The sequence below is a fragment of the Protopterus annectens genome, chromosome 3.part1 (assembly GCF_019279795.1).
Source record: "Protopterus annectens isolate FY-2018-M chromosome 3.part1, PAN1.0, whole genome shotgun sequence".
Classification (NCBI taxonomy): domain Eukaryota; kingdom Metazoa; phylum Chordata; order Ceratodontiformes; family Protopteridae; genus Protopterus; species Protopterus annectens.
The window spans coordinates 1,560,850,821-1,560,869,153 of record NC_056732.1 but is presented as its reverse complement, the minus strand read 5'-3'; the positions used below and the strand labels follow the sequence as shown (position 1 = coordinate 1,560,869,153).

Here is an 18,333-nt window from a genome sequence, read left to right as displayed (position 1 = left end):
TACTAACCTCCTTGATTATGCCCCCTTTTGAACCGGCAGCATCCTGTTCCATTAAGGTCCTATCTTGGAAAACTCTCTTTCTGGTAGCTATTACTTCAGCCAGACGCGTCTCTGAACTTCAGGCACTAAGTGTTCGCCCTCCGTACTTAGTTTTTCATAAGGACAGGGTTGCTCTGAGGACTAATCCCTCTTTCCTTCCGAAAGTTTGCTCAGAAAATAATCTAAACCAATCCATAGACCTCCCTGTGTTTTTCCCTAACCACACCAACAAGGCAGAATACAAATTACACCAATTGGATGTTCATAGACAATTGCATTTTTACCTGCATAGACCGAAGAATATAAGAAAGTTGGACCAACTTTTCCTGTCCTATGCTAGGGGCAAACAAGGTCTCCTAGTTTCCAAAGTGACCTTATCAAGGTGGTTGTCTCACATTATCACATTCTACAGGGTTTTGGCCACCTCCGTAGCCTTCCAGTCTAGGTTGCCTGTGGACTCTATCTGTGCAGCTGCTACGTGGGCAAATCCTAATACCTTTATTTCTTATTACAAGTTAGATATGGTCTCCAGGAGTAGTGCTAACTTTGGTTCCACTGTTCTAAAAAGTCTGTTCCAGTGAGCTGCCCAGTATTGTAGGTGCTAGGGACGCTGTCCCAACAAGCAAGAAACGAAGATAAGATAGACAACTTAACATAAAGACGTTATGTACCTACCATAACGTTCCATGTTAGCTGTCTTCATCTCGCCTTCTTTCTTGCGTTCCCCCCCTCCATCCCCCTGCCCTATTGGACCGAGAGGAGTTCAGATTTCACTGGCTGAGTGTTCTCTGGTTCGTTCCCTCTACTGACTTAGAGTATATGACAGGTGTGCTCAACTTTTTGTTTGGAGAGGTTCATTATATAGCTATAGCTAGAGTTAGCTATTTCAAAGGAGATCTGGGTAGCTAGCACTAGGCATCATGGGATAAGGGGTAGCCTCGAGCCAGTAAACAGCTCTTGAGCTATAGAAGATGGCCGAGTTGGAGCCGAGGATCGGCTCCGATCCCAACCAGCAAGAAAGAAGGCGAGATGAAGACAACTAACATGGAACATTATGGTAGGTACATAACTTCTTTTTATTGTATTTTACTCCCATGTTATACTGGCCATCCTGGCTGCAGTCATTCTACTCAGTCACTTACTCACTCACTGTTCACTTCAAAGTGATGTTCATAGATTTAGCTGGCTAATCAGAGCACTCTAAACTTCCCATTGTCCTGCCAAAGCTTAATAGCTGAACCTGACAGATCCCAAAGCATTCCCAAGCTTTGTAAGAGACAAAGTTATTCTATTATGTCCCGACTGTGCCCCAGGAGCTGTTCCAGTGGGGTCTGTTAAGTTACCAAATAACTTTCACATGACTCAGTTCAGAAGAGAATAATAATCTTATTTATTGCACAGAGAAACACGTAAATGAAAGACCAGAAAAATCAAGATCCTGTCTCCTCAAACTACAAAACTCAACATATTTTATACATTTTTTTCATTAAAAGCAACATTATTGTAACAATCACTGGACAGCCACTAACCAATTAGAAATGAACACTACAGCACTTTGCTAACTAAGATCTCCTGTCTGCCTGTTTATAACATTCCATATTAGGCATGAGTTCCAAATTCCATGATAGAACGTTCTGCTCCGAACAAATTTTATACTTTTTTTTAACCCTGTCAGCATTTGCTAATATTACATAGGAAGCAAATAAACAGATATTCTGAAGGACACTCAAAATTTCATTCTGCTATGAAAACATATTAGAAATTAAATGCACACGCTAACATTATTCCTTTCTCTGTATTTCTTACCCTTCACATTTCCCCATCTGACACTGTAAAGCGTCGCCCATATCTAAATACTTGTTTACGAATGGACAATGACTACAAGTTTTCAGATGAACAGGCCCTTTTTCACTTGCTATCAGACATTTTTCATATGCCGTTTTTTTTTCTGCCCTTGACATGAATGATCTTTACTAAATTATTTCAAAAATATAGTCTTATTTGCAATGAAAATATGCCTACATCTTGAAGAATAAAAAATAGAATCTGAATACTGTAAATAATCATTGGTAATACAGTTTATACTACATTTATTTTCACATTCCAAAAGATTATCATATATTCTACTAAAACCGTGTACCATTTTATTTTCATCTTCTACTGTATTATGATTTTTATCAACAATGGTCAGTGCAACGATTCAACTTTAAGGATCTGCAAAGTCAATGTTCCTTCGGTGCAAAGTCAATGTTTTTCCTGGATTCTAATAACATTAACATGCGTGCTTTAAGCATAAAAAGAAGAAGGCCTAACATAATTATTATAATGGCTGTAAGCATGAAAAATTTTAGAATTCCTCCTTCCCATCCAGAGAAAAGGTTGGTTAACAATATCCATTGGGAACTATCAGTTTTTTTGGCATGTGAATATTCAGCAACTTTCTGAATTATTTCTAGAGGACTATGGATGGCACCGGTGTTATTGAGAATAAAAGAGCAGCAGTCTGTTTGGATAAATGTGCATATACCCCTTTTAGATCCCTGGGTAAAATTGAGAGCCATGCGGCTCTGTAGAACCACACTGCGCATTGCAATTAATTCTTGGGTTATCAAATTAATAGACTCAAAAGTGGAATTGCGTAATATTTCCAGGAACTTAGATAACTTCCTAAGCTCCCATGTAGATTTCTCCAGCCCATAAGCAGGTACAATGCCTGCTCTAAAATTGACCCTGTAACCAAGATCCATGTGAGCAAATCCTTTTATAGCAGTTGGTTTGTACAGTATTAAGATACACCCAGGAAGCCTCTATTTTATCAACTGGGTTTATAATGACTTTAGTGTCTCTTATGATCAGCATTATGAATGTTTCCTCACATTTAAGCAACTGTATGTCAAATATCTAGAATAACATGACTGATATAAAAACAGTCAGATCAGTCTGTAGGTAACTAGGGATAAGCTTGAGTTCCACAAATGTAGTAATAGTCATGCAATGCTGGTATACCCTGCCCTCCAGCTCCATCATAAATTCTCCAGGTAAAATTGCAAGAACTAATTCCAACAAAAAGTGCTCCATTTTTATGACAGTTCATGCAGCATTATGGTAAAATGGGTAGAAAGATGGTTATTTTTCTGATTTTTCAGCAATGAAAATAAGGGAAAATGCAGTATGATGCTCAGAATCAGTAGCTGGTATAGGAATCACTGAAATACATCTATCATATGCAGAAGGAATATGCGCTAACATTGAGGGTCTGTGCATAAGTATGCAAGGCAGCAGAAAAAATATTAAATCTAGGGTGTCATTCAGGTGCTGTTGATTTAATTCTAACCAAATGACATTCTCTACTTTTAACAAAGCATGTATGTCTATTAAGAAATAATTTAATTCAATGCTTAGGAGTACCAATGATCATAGAGAATGAAGCACTTACGATTTCAGATGGCAACAACAGTTGAAACAATATGATGATGAAAATCACAGTTACTGTAGTGATGATTGGTCCACAAGAAAAAATAGCATGTTGGGGCTAGAGATGGTTGTGAAGACATTGTAAACAAAGATGTTGGGTGGACTTTTCATTGTGCAAATCAAAATGATTGCAAAAAAAAATCGTTGACCAAGGGCCTTAATTGCAGATGATTTCAAAAAGTAACATTGTCTTGATTAGGCAATGTCCAAATTTGTGTCCAAAAGGCACGATAAATCGGTAAAGAATGACTGGAAGTTGAATTGGACAAGAATAAGGTAGCGGAATCATGGTTTTTAACTTTCTGGTCAGGTAAAAAGGGTAACTTAACAGCATTTAGTTCTGAATGTGAGCTGGTTGGCAGATATGGAGTCAGGTTGGATGGCAAACAGTTCACAGTTAGTTCTTGATTTAGTTTGGATGGCAAAACATCACAGGCTATCAATCCCGGATGCAACAATGCCCTTGGTTTGTTGTCTGGTTCTGCTGGTGTTAGGTTCTGGTGGTTCACGTGGACTGTCATCAGTGGTGTCTGTTTTGTATTTGGCACAAGGGGGGTCTCTTTGACATGCTTCACGTGGATCCAGTTCGGGAGGCTATCATAACATATGGCAATAGCATTTGTTAGAAAACCAAATATGGTCCTTAACATCTGGGCTAAATGAGTTTCTTAGGGAATGCGCTTTGAGGTGTTCAAAGTATCCGAGATGCTTGTCATGGTGATCTTGCTCTGTTGGTCATTGAGTTGCATGCAGAACAGCACTATGGTATTTCTGCACAAGAGAACACAGGGATTTACAATACAAAAGCATGGTTTCATTAATACCTTGCAATTTAGAATTTTTAGGGTGGGGAAGCAGGCATTCACCTGGATCTGCCCATGAGGATTTCATGAGAGGACAGTTTTTTAGGGGCAATAACTGCACTTCTAATACTAAATAAAACTAAAAGCAATGCTTCTGGCCATTTAAGACTGGTTTCTTAAATTTTAGTTAGTCAAAGCTTAATAGTCTGATTAGGGCTCTCCACTATCCCAAAAGCCTCTGGTCTATAGGGACAGTGAAACTGCAATTTAATGTTTAATACTTTACAAAGCTGCTGTATTACTTGACTAGTAAAACTGGATTCTTGTAAGACTGAATGCTATAGGGAGCACCAAATCTAGGGATAAATTCTGACAATAACTTTCTTGTTAATGTATGTGAATCATTCTTAACATATAAATATGCTTCTACCCATCCAGAATAAATGTTGATTATCACTAAAGCATACTGAAATTTTTGTACTTGAGGAAGTTCATTGAAGTCCCACTGAAGGGAACAGAAGGGTCCCCAAGGCCCTTTCAATGACTGAACAGGTGCAGGTACTGATTTAGACACGTTACATTCAAAACAAATTACACAAGTACATACAAAATGTTGATCAACTTCTGAGAGATGAGGGGCATATAAGTCAGTGGAAATTTGTTTTATTAATGCATTTTTGACCAAATGAAAAGGCAGGTGGTAGTTTTTTACCAGTTGAATTACGAAATTTATGGGGCTACTAGTTAACCATCCAGATGGACAAAAAGTTAGGGAATGACTGCATCCTCTGTTTGATCTTCAAAAGACAATAACTCCAGTAAGGAAAAGTTATTATTATCAGTAAGTTGCTGCAAAAAATATCGCCTGAACAAGATAAGACAATGCAGCCTGTCATGCCGCCGTATCTACAACAGTGTTACCTTTGGTAACAAAAGATTCAATGGATTTATGTGCAGCACATTTCACTATAGCAATTTCCCATGGTAGTTATAAAGTATCTAAAAATTCATTAGCAAAAGCAGCATTTTTAATAACTATCCCTGCTGATGTTAAGTAATCCCTTTCTTTCCAAAGTTTTCCAAAATCATGGGCAACACCAAAAGCATAATGAGAGTCAGTGAAAATGGTTACTGACTAATCTTTGCCAGTTATACATGCTTCAGTTATAGCTACAAGTTCAGCAAATTGAGCAGACGCATTTCTATTTAATTGTCAAGTTAATACAATTTTGTCCTGCTTGTCAGCTCTTTTCATATTCATTGAATGCTTCCCTGGAACTGAACTGTAAACTGATTTGCTCTGTCAGTAATGAACTGTACCTACATGGAAATTCTTTCTAAATGAAAATTCAATACTGTGCTATATCCTCAGTTATGCTGCTGCCAATGTTGATGTAAATTTCTAAATAGTTCTACATTCTGTTGTATGTTTAATTGCATTTACTGGACTCTCTGGCCTGAGTTATGACTGAAGTGTCCTTGTACCAGTTCAACTACCTGGTTAACAAATGTTAAATAAATAAATACATAATGAGATGGGTTTCATTGTAGACTGATGATTGGGTATATTCTGATATATCCATTTAGCTAGTATATTTTGTGGAGTTGGGAAACCCAGCCACTGGGGATGCACAAGCCAGTGCATTTCTTTGTGCCGGTCCCAAGCCCAGATAAATGGGGAGGGTTGCGTCAGGAAGGACATCTGGCGTAAAACATTTGCCAAATGAGATATGTGGGAAACAATACAGATTTACATACCGGATCGGTTGAGGCTCTGGTTAACAATGACTGCCACCAGTACTGTTAGCCAACAGGGTGCTGGTGGAAATTGGCTACTGTTGGCCAAATGAGGAGAAGAAGAGGGGGAAGGCATGCCCAAATGCAGGAAGAGAGGAGAAAGGTTAGGAATGTGGTAGTGAAGGTAGGAACTTTGAATGTTGGCAGTATGACTGGTATGGGGAGAGAGCTAGCTGATATGATGGACAGAAGGAAGGTTGATATATTGTGTGTGCAAGAGACCAGGTGGAAGGGAAGTAAGGCCAGGTGTATTGGAGGTGGGTTCAAATTGTTCTATCATGGTGTGGATGGGAGGAGAAATGGGGTAGAGGTTATCCTGAAGAAACAGTATGCCGAGTGTTTAGAGTGTTTTAGAGGTGAAGAGTGTCAGATAGAGTGATGTTTATGAAGCTGGAAATTGATGGTGTAATGATGAATGTTGTTAGTGCATATGCTCCACAAGTTGGGTGTACGATGGATGAGAAAGAAACGTTTTGGAGTGAGTTGGATGAAGTGGTGATGACTGTACCCAAGGGTGAGAGAGTGGTGATTGGAGCAGATTTCAATGGGCATGTTGGTGAAGGGAACAGAGCGGGTGAGGAAGTGATGGGTAGGTATGGTGTTAAGGAAAGGAACACAGAAGGTCAGATGGTAGTGGATTTTGCAAAAAGGATGGATATGGCTGTGGTGAGTACATATTTTAACAAGAGGGAGGAGCATAGGGTGACATACAAGAATGGAGGGAGATGCACACAGGTGGATTATATCCTATGCAGGAGGGCCAGTTTGAAGGAGATTGGAGATGGTAAAGTGGTGACTGGGGAAAGTGTAGTTAGGCAGCATAGAATGGTGGTCTGTAGAATGACACTGGTGATCAAGAAGAGGAGGAGGAGTGTGAGGGCAACACCAAGGATCAAATGGTGGAAATTGAAAAAGGGTGATTGTGAAGTGGAGTTCAGAGAAGAGTTAAGACAGGCACTGGGTGGCAGTGAAGAGTTACCAAACAGCTTGGTAACTACAGCAGAGCTAGTAAGGGAGACTGCTAGAAAGGTGCTTGGTGTGACATCTGGACAGAGTAAGGAGGACAAGGAGACCTGGTGGTGGAATGAGGAAGTACAGGAGAGTATACAGAGAAAAATGTTGGCGAAGAAGAAGTGGGATTGTCAGAGAGATGAAGAAAGTAGACAGAAGTATAAGGAGATGAGGTGCATGGCAAAGAGAGGTGTTGGAAAGGCTAAGGATAAGGCTTATGGAAAGTTGTATGAAAGGATGGACATTAAGGAGGGAGAAAAGGACCTGTACCAATTGGCTAGACAGAGGGACCAAGCTAGGAAAGATGTGCAGCGGGTAAGAGTGATAAAGGATAATGAGGGGAACGTACTCACAAGTGTGGAGAGTGTGTTGAACAGATGGAAAGAGTACTTTGAGGGGCTGATGAATGAAGAGAATGAGAGAGAGAAGGTTGGATGATGTGGGGGTAGTGAATCAGGAAGTATAATGGATTAGCAAGGAGGAAGTAAGGATAGCTATGAAGAGGATGAAGAATGGAAAGGCTGTTGGTCCAGATGACATACCTGTGGAAGCTTGGAGGTGTTTAGGAGAAATGGCAGTGGAATTTTTAACCAGATGGTTTAATGAAATCTTGGAAAGTGAGAGGATGCTTGAGGAGTGGAGAAAAAGTGTTTTGGTACTGATTTTTAAGAATAAGGGTGACGTGCAGAGCTGTAGTAACTACAGAGGGACACAATTGATCACTCACAGCATGAAATTATGGGAAAGAGTAGTAGAAGCTAGGTTAAGAAGGGAGGTGATGATTAGTGATCAGCAGTATGGTTTCATGCCAGGAAAGAGCACTACAGATGCGATGTTTGCTCTGAGAGTGTTGATGGAGAAGTACAGAGAAGGTCAAGAGGAGTTGCATTGTGTCTTTGTGGACTTAGAGAAAGCATATGACAGGGTGCCTAGAGAGGAGTTGTGGTATTGTATGAAGAAGTCTGGAGTGGCAGAGAGGTATGTAAGAGTGGTACAGGATATGTACAAGGGTAGTGTGACAGTGGTGAGATCTGCAGTGGGAGTGACAGATGCACTTAAGGTGGAGGCGGGATTACATCACGGATCAGCTCTGAGATCTTTCTTATTTACAGTGGTGGTGGACAGGTTGACAGACAAGATCAGACAGGAGTCCCCATGGACTATGATGTTTGCAGATGACATTGTGATATATAGTGAGAGTAGGGAACAAGTTGAGGAGACCCTGGAGAGGTGGAGATATGCTCTAGAGAGGAGAGGAGTGAAGGTCAGCAGGACTAAGACAGAATATATGTGTGTGAATGAGAGGGAGGACAGAGGAATGGGGAGGATGCAGGGAGTAGAGCTGGCAAAGGTGGATGAGTTTAAATACTTGGGATCAACAGTTCAGAGTAATGGCATGTGTGGAAGAGAGGTGAAGAAGAGAGTACAGGCAGGGTAGAGTGGGTGGAGAAGTGTGTCAGGAATGATTTGTGACAGACGAGTACCAATAAGAGTGGAAGGGAAGGTCTACAAGAGGGTAGTGAGACCAGCTTTGTTATATGTGTTGGAGACAGTGGCATTAACAAAAAGGCAGGAGTTAGAGCTGGATGTGGCAGAGTTAAAGATGTTGAGATTTGCAATGGGTGTGACAAGGGTAGACAGGATTAGAATTAAGTATATTAGAGGGTCAGCCCAAGTTGGACGGTTTGGAGACAAAGCTAGAGAGGCGAGATTGAGTTGGTTTGGGCATGTGCTGAGGAGGGATGCTGGGTATATTGGGAAAAGGATGCTAAGGATGGAGCTGCCAGGTAAGAGGAAAAGAGGAAGGCCTAAGGTAAGGTTTATGGATGTGGTGAGAGAGGACATGCAGGTGGTTGGTGTGACGGAGCAAGATGCAGAGGACAGTAAGAAATGGAAACAGATGATCCGCTGTGGCGACCCCTAATGGGAACAGCCGAAAGAAAAAGAAGATTTTGTGGAGCTGGGGAAACAGTAGTAGTCAAAAAAGACCAAAGTATCCTAGGCAAAATTTATAGATTCCACAAAAGCAATAATTGGAAGTTTGCTTTAAATTCTAAAGCCTCAAGCTGTGAGGCAGAACTTTTGCCATTAAGCCACCCAGCTGCCCAAATTAATCTGTATTGTTTAATTTGGGTCTTTTGATCTGAACCACGCAAACATACTTCTCAAGCCTGAAAAGTTTTCTAACTCATAGCTTGACATCTCCTTTTTGCTGAAATAAACATTGAGGCTCGGACTCAAAGATTTTCTTTCCAAGTTCTAGACCTGATAGTGTTCTCTAAGAAATCGTGTTGTAACTTCATGGTTTTGATTTTTAATGTTTTCTGTTAATACCATTGAACACAAAATGCTTAAATGCAGTACATTTTATGCATAATGGCTGAACTTTTTTATTTTATGGCCACAGTAGTTGATTAATCCAAATGTATTTGCTGAAATATACTTCCTTAACTGTGGATTCGTTTCAGATAAATAATTTGACATTATGCTAGGTCCTAACAGAGACAAAAATGGAAGAAATTGTTAAAATCTAATCTGCTTTATATATTCTGATGATCAGCTTCATAAACTTAGAGCAGATTCAGCCTCATTGTTTTCTCATATGTCATTACTGTATCCATTAATCACAATAATTGTTATAGTTGTATAATTGGCTATTATTGTTTAAAGATTGGCTGAATATTTTTAAACTTTCATTCCGCAAAGTACAGTACTGTATCAGTAAGATTATGTGAACCATAAGATTGGTGTTGGTTTCCTTACATGTGGAGTTACCAATGTAAATTCTGGTCAACTCAAATACATGAGTTTGAGTTACAGTTTTCACTTGTTTCGCTTCCCCTCCCAACCAAGCCCCCAAAGCATAACATTGATTCTCCTACCCTGCATCTCTCACTTTTTGTTTCACTTTAACCACTAGCATATTTCTTCTATGATATCAGCACTCATCTTAATGAACTATCTGATTTGGCCACAGTTATTTTTTAACTGTCTTTTTGAACCATTGTGTTCCTTGGTCTCCCATCTCATTATAGAGTTTAGTCCAGTCAGTTTCTGAAACCTGAGGAGTTTTTAAATTCAGTAGTATTATGTTTTCCTGACTCCACTTGTACATTTTTTGCTAGTGTTTGTTATGAAAGATATGTTTATTCCAGATGTTTTCTTGGATATCTTTCCATGTTATAAGCTGGTTACCTTTTAAGATTGTTATACTACTCTTTCTCCTTGGTACATTTCCCTTTTTCTTATATTTGTTTCTGTTTTAAATTCGGCATATTTGTTACTGTTTGTTTCAGAAGACATTTTTGTATCTAATTTGACGTGTTAAAAAGTCACAGTTACTTTTTGTATCTTCTGCTTTTGGAAAGGACTTGTATAACTTAGGGGGACAAGGGAAGGTGGAGTTAGCATAATGGTTAAGGTCTTTACCTTACAAATTCAAGATACAAAGTTTGCTAATCTCCTCTTGTTATTAACTAGGCTTGTAATAGTCTGCAGATTGGTAGTCTACTATTTATCTGTCAGCTGGTACTGTGTCTTTTGCTCTTTGTCCCTGTCATATTTTTAAGAAATTCTACACAAGATCGAGCTTTTATTGTAATTTATATGTGTCCTTATTCCATGATACTGTTGCTTGCAAACTGTGTCACATTACTGAAGGTAGTGTGACATTACATATCTCTGTTAATTTAGACACATTATCTTGCCATACTGAGAACCGTGTTACATGTTACAAGATATAATGAACAGCAGTCTGAGTTCCAGATGTAATAAGCTGTATCTCACTCATCTATCCATAAGCTTTTCTAGATCCCAAGTACATCTTATGCAATGGTGGACCATTGTCTTTCTTTATTTCCTTTTAAAAAGTTCCTGTTTTAGCACTGGGGCATGACAAATAAGACAATTTATGACATATGTATCTCCATATTACATAGCTTTCATTTGTTCAGAGCCCCACTTAAAATTGTTATCTCTAGTAAGTTACTAGTTATTGCTGTTATACATCTGGATTCTTATACAGGATGCACTTTCTTTAGAGCAGGTAAAAAGGATATCTGCCAAACCTTAGGGGGGGAATCCAGTGACTAAATAACTCAGAGATGTTGCTTATTTGCAGAATAGGGACACTATATGAAATCACACAAAACAACCTAAAAAAGAAACACCCTTGGTGTGGCAAACATACTGTTACTATGTTTTTTCATTCCTCAGTAGCTTTTTTTTTTAATTCCTTATGAAATATATATTGTTTCTGTTTTTGGTTTTTACATTTTGTATTAGAAATGCCTCTTCTGTTTTTTCAGGAAGTTATGAATCTACTGGGATGTGAAGTTCCTGTATTGCCATTTGCAGGTTTATTTATTTATTTATTTTTATGAATGACTTGTGTTCCCCAGGACCTCCACATCTGGATCAGAAGATGTGCAGTGCTTGAAAGAACAGACCGAGACAAGGCCATGTGACCAGGGGATATGCCCTCCCCTTTGTCTTTATAATGAAAAAGAAGCTCATGTTGGGGATACGTGGCTAACTGGAGAATGTCAACAATGGTAAGTATATGTAGGATGTTTAACTATATGTTGTTCAGTGGTGTCACAGGTAAAGAAAAACTGCCAGCTTAAGTGGCACATGTTTTCTTGGTTACTTGGTTTAGTATCAGTAGGTGAACAGTGTCTCAAAGCAGAAGAATACAGCTTGTTTCCAACAGACTGCCAAGAGGCAATTTATGCTTGGCATACAGGGCATCCTTGGATACTACTCTGATGGACTTTTTGCATATCCAGAAAAGAAACAGCACCTGAACTACTAGATCTAAAGATTTAAACTTTGCTTGCAACTAAAATAAGACATGTTGGAAGGAAATGTATGTATCTCAGAGAATCCCCATTCTCTGGAACAGACTTCCCATCTATGTGAAGCACAGCTCTTCCTTAACCCTATTCAAATGAAACGTGGGCCAGTGGAAGGAAATTTGCAATTCACCCCTGGTCTGACACCTATGTCTGTGATGGACAGAGGCAGCCATTAAATTATGCCCTAATATATACCCCTTAAAATAACCCCTAAGACACAATAGCTCATGAAATACTCTTGGGTTGCATGGTTAGACTTATAGAGACCCCACTGGTCATTAGCCTAGTATACACCTGTGAACCTATATGCATACATTTAAGTACAATTAATGCAAATGACATCCTTTATCCTGTTATTTAAATGTTATAATATTTATATTATAACATTTGTCAAGTGTACTTGTAATGGGAATGTTCATCAAAAGTAAGGCATGCGGCTTGCAAGGTGATGGTTTGTTGGCCCATAGCATTTAGCATATAAAGAATTAAGGCATCCTCAATTAAATTCATTGTATTTCTTTTGTCCCTACATGGTTTCCATGGGTTAAGCACCCCTTGCTGTACAGAGTCCTATAGAGACTTTTTTGCCAGTTATTTTTTGCGAAAATTCACCCATTCGAGGGACAAAGGATTCCATTGAAGCCGGCCTCTTGTCAGCTGCTGCAAGCTTTACCTGCAGATATGTGGGCTTATTTTGCCACTCATCACTACAGCTTCCAATAAACATTACATTCAGTGAGATTAGACCATATTCTGTACCCTCCTCATCACCACATAACTGGTATTTACTATGCTTGCTTTGAAGCGTTAGATTTCTCCTTCTCAGCACTAATTTACTGATATAAAGACTCACTGCACTCTGTTATATCTTACTAGATAAATGGAACAGTTTATCAACTGCATTAAAAGGTTAGATTTCACAAACACAAGCAATATCAGTTATCTCAGTACCGAAAATTAAGGCAGTAAATCCACAGAGGCAAAGCTCAACAATCCTGGAAATCTTGGTCTTAATATTCTGTACAGTTAATGACGGCATTTTAATTTTACAATGATAGCTCATTACTGTTCAAAAACATGCATGCTGATTGGTCAGCCCAACCAGCGTGCCTGTTGTAAATCGAGCATACACCAGTAGAAAAAAGTCCATTCGTTGAAGTACCATTGAGAGGCCATTTCTTCCATTAGTATATGCTGCTGAGGCATATGTCTCAACTGTCCAGATTTTCAGAAAATGTCCATATTTTGCCTCATATTTTTGGACTGTTCCTCATAAAATTTGTAGTTTTCTAGCAAATCACTGAGGAGTAAAGTCACTAGATAATGGCACTCATTTCATTTTCAGACTTCATATCCTTCAGAAAATGGACCATAACTCAAATGTTGTTGTTCTAGCAACTTTCTAAGTTTATAAGAGTAGCATTTACAATCAGTCCCTGTTTTGGGGCCTTTGTTTCCTGCTATTTAAGGCTTTGTCCACATTTCTTGATCTAAGACGTTGAGAGGTACGTATGGAGGGAAGAGCAAATGCAAGGAAAGTCAGGTACGTTCTGCAAAACTAAATAAATGTACCTGTTTGTCCTTATATTTCAGCCCTATCTCTCATATCCAGAATTTATGGTTGAAAAAAGCAACAGAGATCTTCCTTTTTCTGTTGCTTGTTTTCAACAGCACTGATATACTGTGCAAACATGGGTATGTAAGTCCCATACACATGCACAGTACATCAACAAATGCAGAAGAATGAGGAAGCAATGAGGAGGAACACTACCATGCAATTTCTTTCTTAAATAATGTCATTGTTTAATAGCAGTAACTGACTTGTGGGTGTGGATATATGAGTACTTACTCACGGCTGGCATTGTTTAATCAGTCGGGCTTCACTCTCATGATCAAACAAGGCCAACCATGGATAAATCCTCATATACCCACATCTAGTCATTGGTTATTTAATTATAACATAATGATGCTGCCCACAAACATAACCCTATACGCACACATACACACACACACACACACACACACACACACACACACACACACACACACACGTGTGTGCGGGGGGGGGGGGATTTATAAGCCATAAAACATATGGAAGCCTAACCCTCCATCGAAAGCAGACAGTATCAATCCACAGAAGACTGACACCAAATCATCAAAAATGTAAAAACCCCCCAAAAAACACAAGCACCCACCACACCCCCTGCTACTTATTTATACCAACTGTGAGATCACACTACAGTGGGGAAAGGACATATTCCTCATTCCCCACTAAACTGTAATCTTATAGTGAAAAAGCCAGTAAATGTGTGTGTGTGTGTGTATATGTATATATATGTGTGTGTGTGTATATATATGTATATATATATATATATATATATATATATATATATATATATATATATATATATATATATATATATAAAATCTGCCCAAAATGGACACAGGTGGAACCCTGAGGTGAATTTCTGGTTACACATCCAATCATCCAAACTGTGCTTAAAAAATTCCAACAAGGGGCTTTGTTTAACATGAACAGGAAGCTTGTTCCAAAGGTGGGTTGCTTCTTAATAAGAGTGTATATATATTGTACATATATATTTGGATTCTAAATATCGTACATCAGAATGCTTTGAACTGAATTGCTGAGATGCTGGTTAAGAACTAAATTCAAGACACCTCTTAGAAGACCTGTAATATTCAGTTTAATTTTGCATAAGACAAAACTCCCTATAAACCCATTTTGTGCATTTGTCTCCTAGTCCCTTGCTATGTAAATATTCTGACTGTGAGGTCATATAAATTTGGAAAAATTACTAAACCGTGTATTACTTTCCCAGACTCAAGATCTTATCACCTCAGAGTGTAAACATTTTTAGCAGTAGAGGTGTGGAGATTCCAACTTCTCACATTGGATGAGGGAGAGGAGAGCCTGTATTGTTAAGAAACTGTTATCATGCATGAGCGTGTTTGCCTTTCTAGTTTATATTTAATTATGTTTGATATAACTTTGCTATAACTTAGCTATATCACCTGTCAGTAAATAGCAAGATCATAGACTTCCTAGAAGATAATGCTGACTGAACCATAGCCAGTAGTGTGGATTTTGTGCATCATTTTCCTATTTCACAGAAACAAAGTGACTTTGAGTGAGTTCCAATGCCTAAATATGGCAAATAACATACAAACTAATTAACTTATACACATTTTGTAGCTTTGGCTGCTTCTTTTAGGGATTTCAGGGGGCAGGATTTACAATGCTTGTACACATTAAAGAGGTGCTGCAGGTAACAACGTTTGCATGGCTATAGTTTCAAGGAAATGTGACAAACAGTATTCTTGTTGTTCACTATTGTGTGTCAGGTTGTTGTCTTAGTTTTGTTCAGTGTTTATAGGTTCATAGGTAAGTACTAGGCTAGCTGCCCTTGTGGCCCATTTTATGCCTGGCCAGTTTCTCTTTTTGTGCATGAAATAACCTATCCCATTTGGTTATATATTGGCTTTACCCATTCCATGGTCGATAAATATATATTACTCCTAATGAGAATAACTGGGAGCATACCATAGATAATTTGAGGGGACCCCCTATGCATGAGATAAAATATTTAGGAGCTGCCTCTGTCCACTAGTACTGCAGGGGACAGTGGTGGGGTAAATTTTGTGTTTCCTGTCTGTAGCTCTAAGTTTCACTTGAATATGGACAAGGATAAACTTTGATGTTAAGTTGTCCATGTCGCCTTCGTTCTTGCTGTTTGGGTTTGGAGCCGATCCTCGGCACCGACTCGGCCATCTTCTATAGCCTGAGAGCTGTTTACTGGTTCAAGGCTACCCCTTATCCCAGAATGCCCAGCGTCAGCTACCCAGATCTCGTTTGCCGCTTTAGCTGCGAGGTTGCTTTGTTACTGGCTCAGGCTTAGTATAGTTTTTTTCTATTATTATAACTGTTGTTTATTCTTAAAAATGTATCAAGTTTTTGTCTAGCTATAGTACTTTATCCCTTATCACTTTCTTGTGTGTTGTAGCTTTGTTGACCGTCGCTCCATAACTCGCAGGCTTTCTGTTTCCCCTGAACTCATTTAAATTAGAGAGCCCCCCGCCCTTAGGACAGCCATTTAAATTAGAGGCTCTCCTTTCTGTTCCTTAACTGTAAAAAAAAAAAAAAAAAAGACTGTTTGTTTCTTAGTTTAGTAGTATAACATTTTCTTAGTGTTATTGTGGTTCTTTAGTTTGTTGTTGTTAGAAAAATGTCTAAAGATACCAAGGTATCTGGCTTCAAAAAGTGTGACTCATGCTGTCAGAAAATGTCTCTGACAGATGGACACACTAGTTGTGTATATTGTTTGGGCGCTGTTCACCTGCAGGACTCCTGTTCTATATGTCACTCTTTTAGTCCAAGGGTCCTGTAGGAGCGCAAAAACAAATTAATCCTTCAGGGATTATTGAAGCCTCAGGATTCTCCAGCTAAAAGTACTCAGCCAGCGAAATCCCCTAAGTCTGTCAAGCCATCGGCTTCACCTTCGGAGCCGACTCCATTACTTGACCAACCAAGTATGTCGGTGCCGGCTGGCACCGACAAGGCAACTCCTTCGTCTGCTCCATCTGATATTTCGGAGCCGTCTTGGAGCCATAACTGACTGAGGTTTCCGTCCTTGGAGCCCATCCACTAGGCACCTCAGTCACCCTTGTTACAGAGTGAACGTAGCCATCATTCTTCCCACTCCTCTCCATCCTCTAGATTATCGGATCATAATGTGGAGAGAGTAGTAAGTAGGTTGCTTAAGTCACAGGTATTGGTAAAATTACTGTCCAGCCCACCTCAACAGGTATTGGCTCCAACCGCCTCTATTTCCGTTCCTCCTCCGACTACATTTAGCTCAGAGTCGGAGACCATGGATCTGCAGGTAGTAGAACCGTCGGCACTGATCATCATCTCTCCTTCAGTTCCGACGTCGGCTCCAATTATCTCGATTGTACCTTCTATCGAGGGATCTGGGTGCTGGGGCTCTCTCGTCGGCTCCGAGGGGGGAGTGGCATCAGACCCTTGTCCGACCCCATTGTCCCCCTCGGAGCCTCGGCGCAGTTGAGCTCGGCTCCAACATCGGCCTCAGAGCCATTACCCTCAAAGTGGAGAAGGACTCCTGTTTCTTCGGAGCTGGAGCTTTCTCTGCCTAGAGGTCGGGACGCCTTCGAGGTCATGCAGAGTGTGCTGTCCCCCGAAATAGCTCTACTGCCATCTCCATCGGCTCCTCCCCCCGTGGTGTCTGTTCCAACCTCTACTCCTCCTCCAGACCCCAATCGTAGGGAACCTATGCCCCAGGACACCCCATTGGGTGATCTGAGTGATCAGGGGAGACTTCGGAAGAAGAGGGAAGAGCCTCCCCGAAAGAAGAAGTGCAAGAGGAAGCACATAGACTCCCCTGAGTCTGTCACCTCAGATACAGACATGGATGAATTGGAAGGGTCCCCAAGGTCCCCCTCTGAAAATGTTTTCTTTTCGGACATCCTTGAAATGCTTAGACAGAGGAGGGACTGGACTTCCCTAGCCCCTACCGAGGACGAGTCTGTATACCTGGATGCATTCGGTTCCCGACCTTCTACCTCCTGGGTATCTCCTCCTTTCGATCCACTCATGTCTGTAGTGGCTCGAAAGGCTTGGTCAGCTCCAGATTCTGTGGAAACTACTTCGAGGAGACCAAACTAATTTATTACAGCCCCCCAGGACAAACAATTCCTCTCCAAAGGTGTGCCCATTGATGCCATGGTGGTAGCAGCAGCCACCAAGAAAGAGTTAGCAGAAACCTCTTCATCTGTTCATCCTCCAAACAAAGAGTCTCAGACGATGGACAGATATGGAAAGTGAATGTTTGCTTCAGTGACCCTTTCAATGAGGTCCCTGAACTATCTATGCGATTTTACATGTCTTCAAAGGGATCTCCTGAAAGAGCTTGGAGATGCCCTTCAAGATCCTACAGCTGAGGGAATACCAGCCAAATTAGCTTCTCAGCTTGCGACTCTTAATTCCATAGTCAACTCCTCCATGAGGCTGATTTCCTATGCAGCCGATGGAGTGAGCAGAGCTGCAGGGATAGGTGTGGCTCTCAGGAGACATGCTTGGATGTGGCTGTGTCAGTTTGCGGAACCCTTTTGAGCGTCCTTCACCAATACTCCCTTTGATGGCTCCTTTCTCTTTGGGCCTCAGGTGAAAGACACATTGACCAGGTGTGAGTAGGAAGGCAAGACTCACTCTGCCGTGGAAGTCCATTTTTCCACCCCTTCCATACCTTATCCCAAGGGTCAGAAGAGCGGAAAGATGTGGTTCCAAAAATCCCAGAGACCCTTGCCTGACACACATT

General features: G+C 40.2%; 1 protein-coding gene across 1 annotated transcript in view; it reads left to right on the top strand.

The window, feature by feature from the left end:
* The window catches only part of LOC122797804 (SCO-spondin-like), a 4,708,783-nt gene that overhangs the window by 3,926,458 nt on the left and 763,992 nt on the right, over positions 1 to 18,333 (top strand). The window contains exon 90 of the mRNA XM_044066325.1: positions 11,525 to 11,677. Coding sequence (XP_043922260.1) covers positions 11,525 to 11,677 — 153 coding nt within the window. The remainder of the gene's footprint in view (positions 1 to 11,524; positions 11,678 to 18,333) is intronic.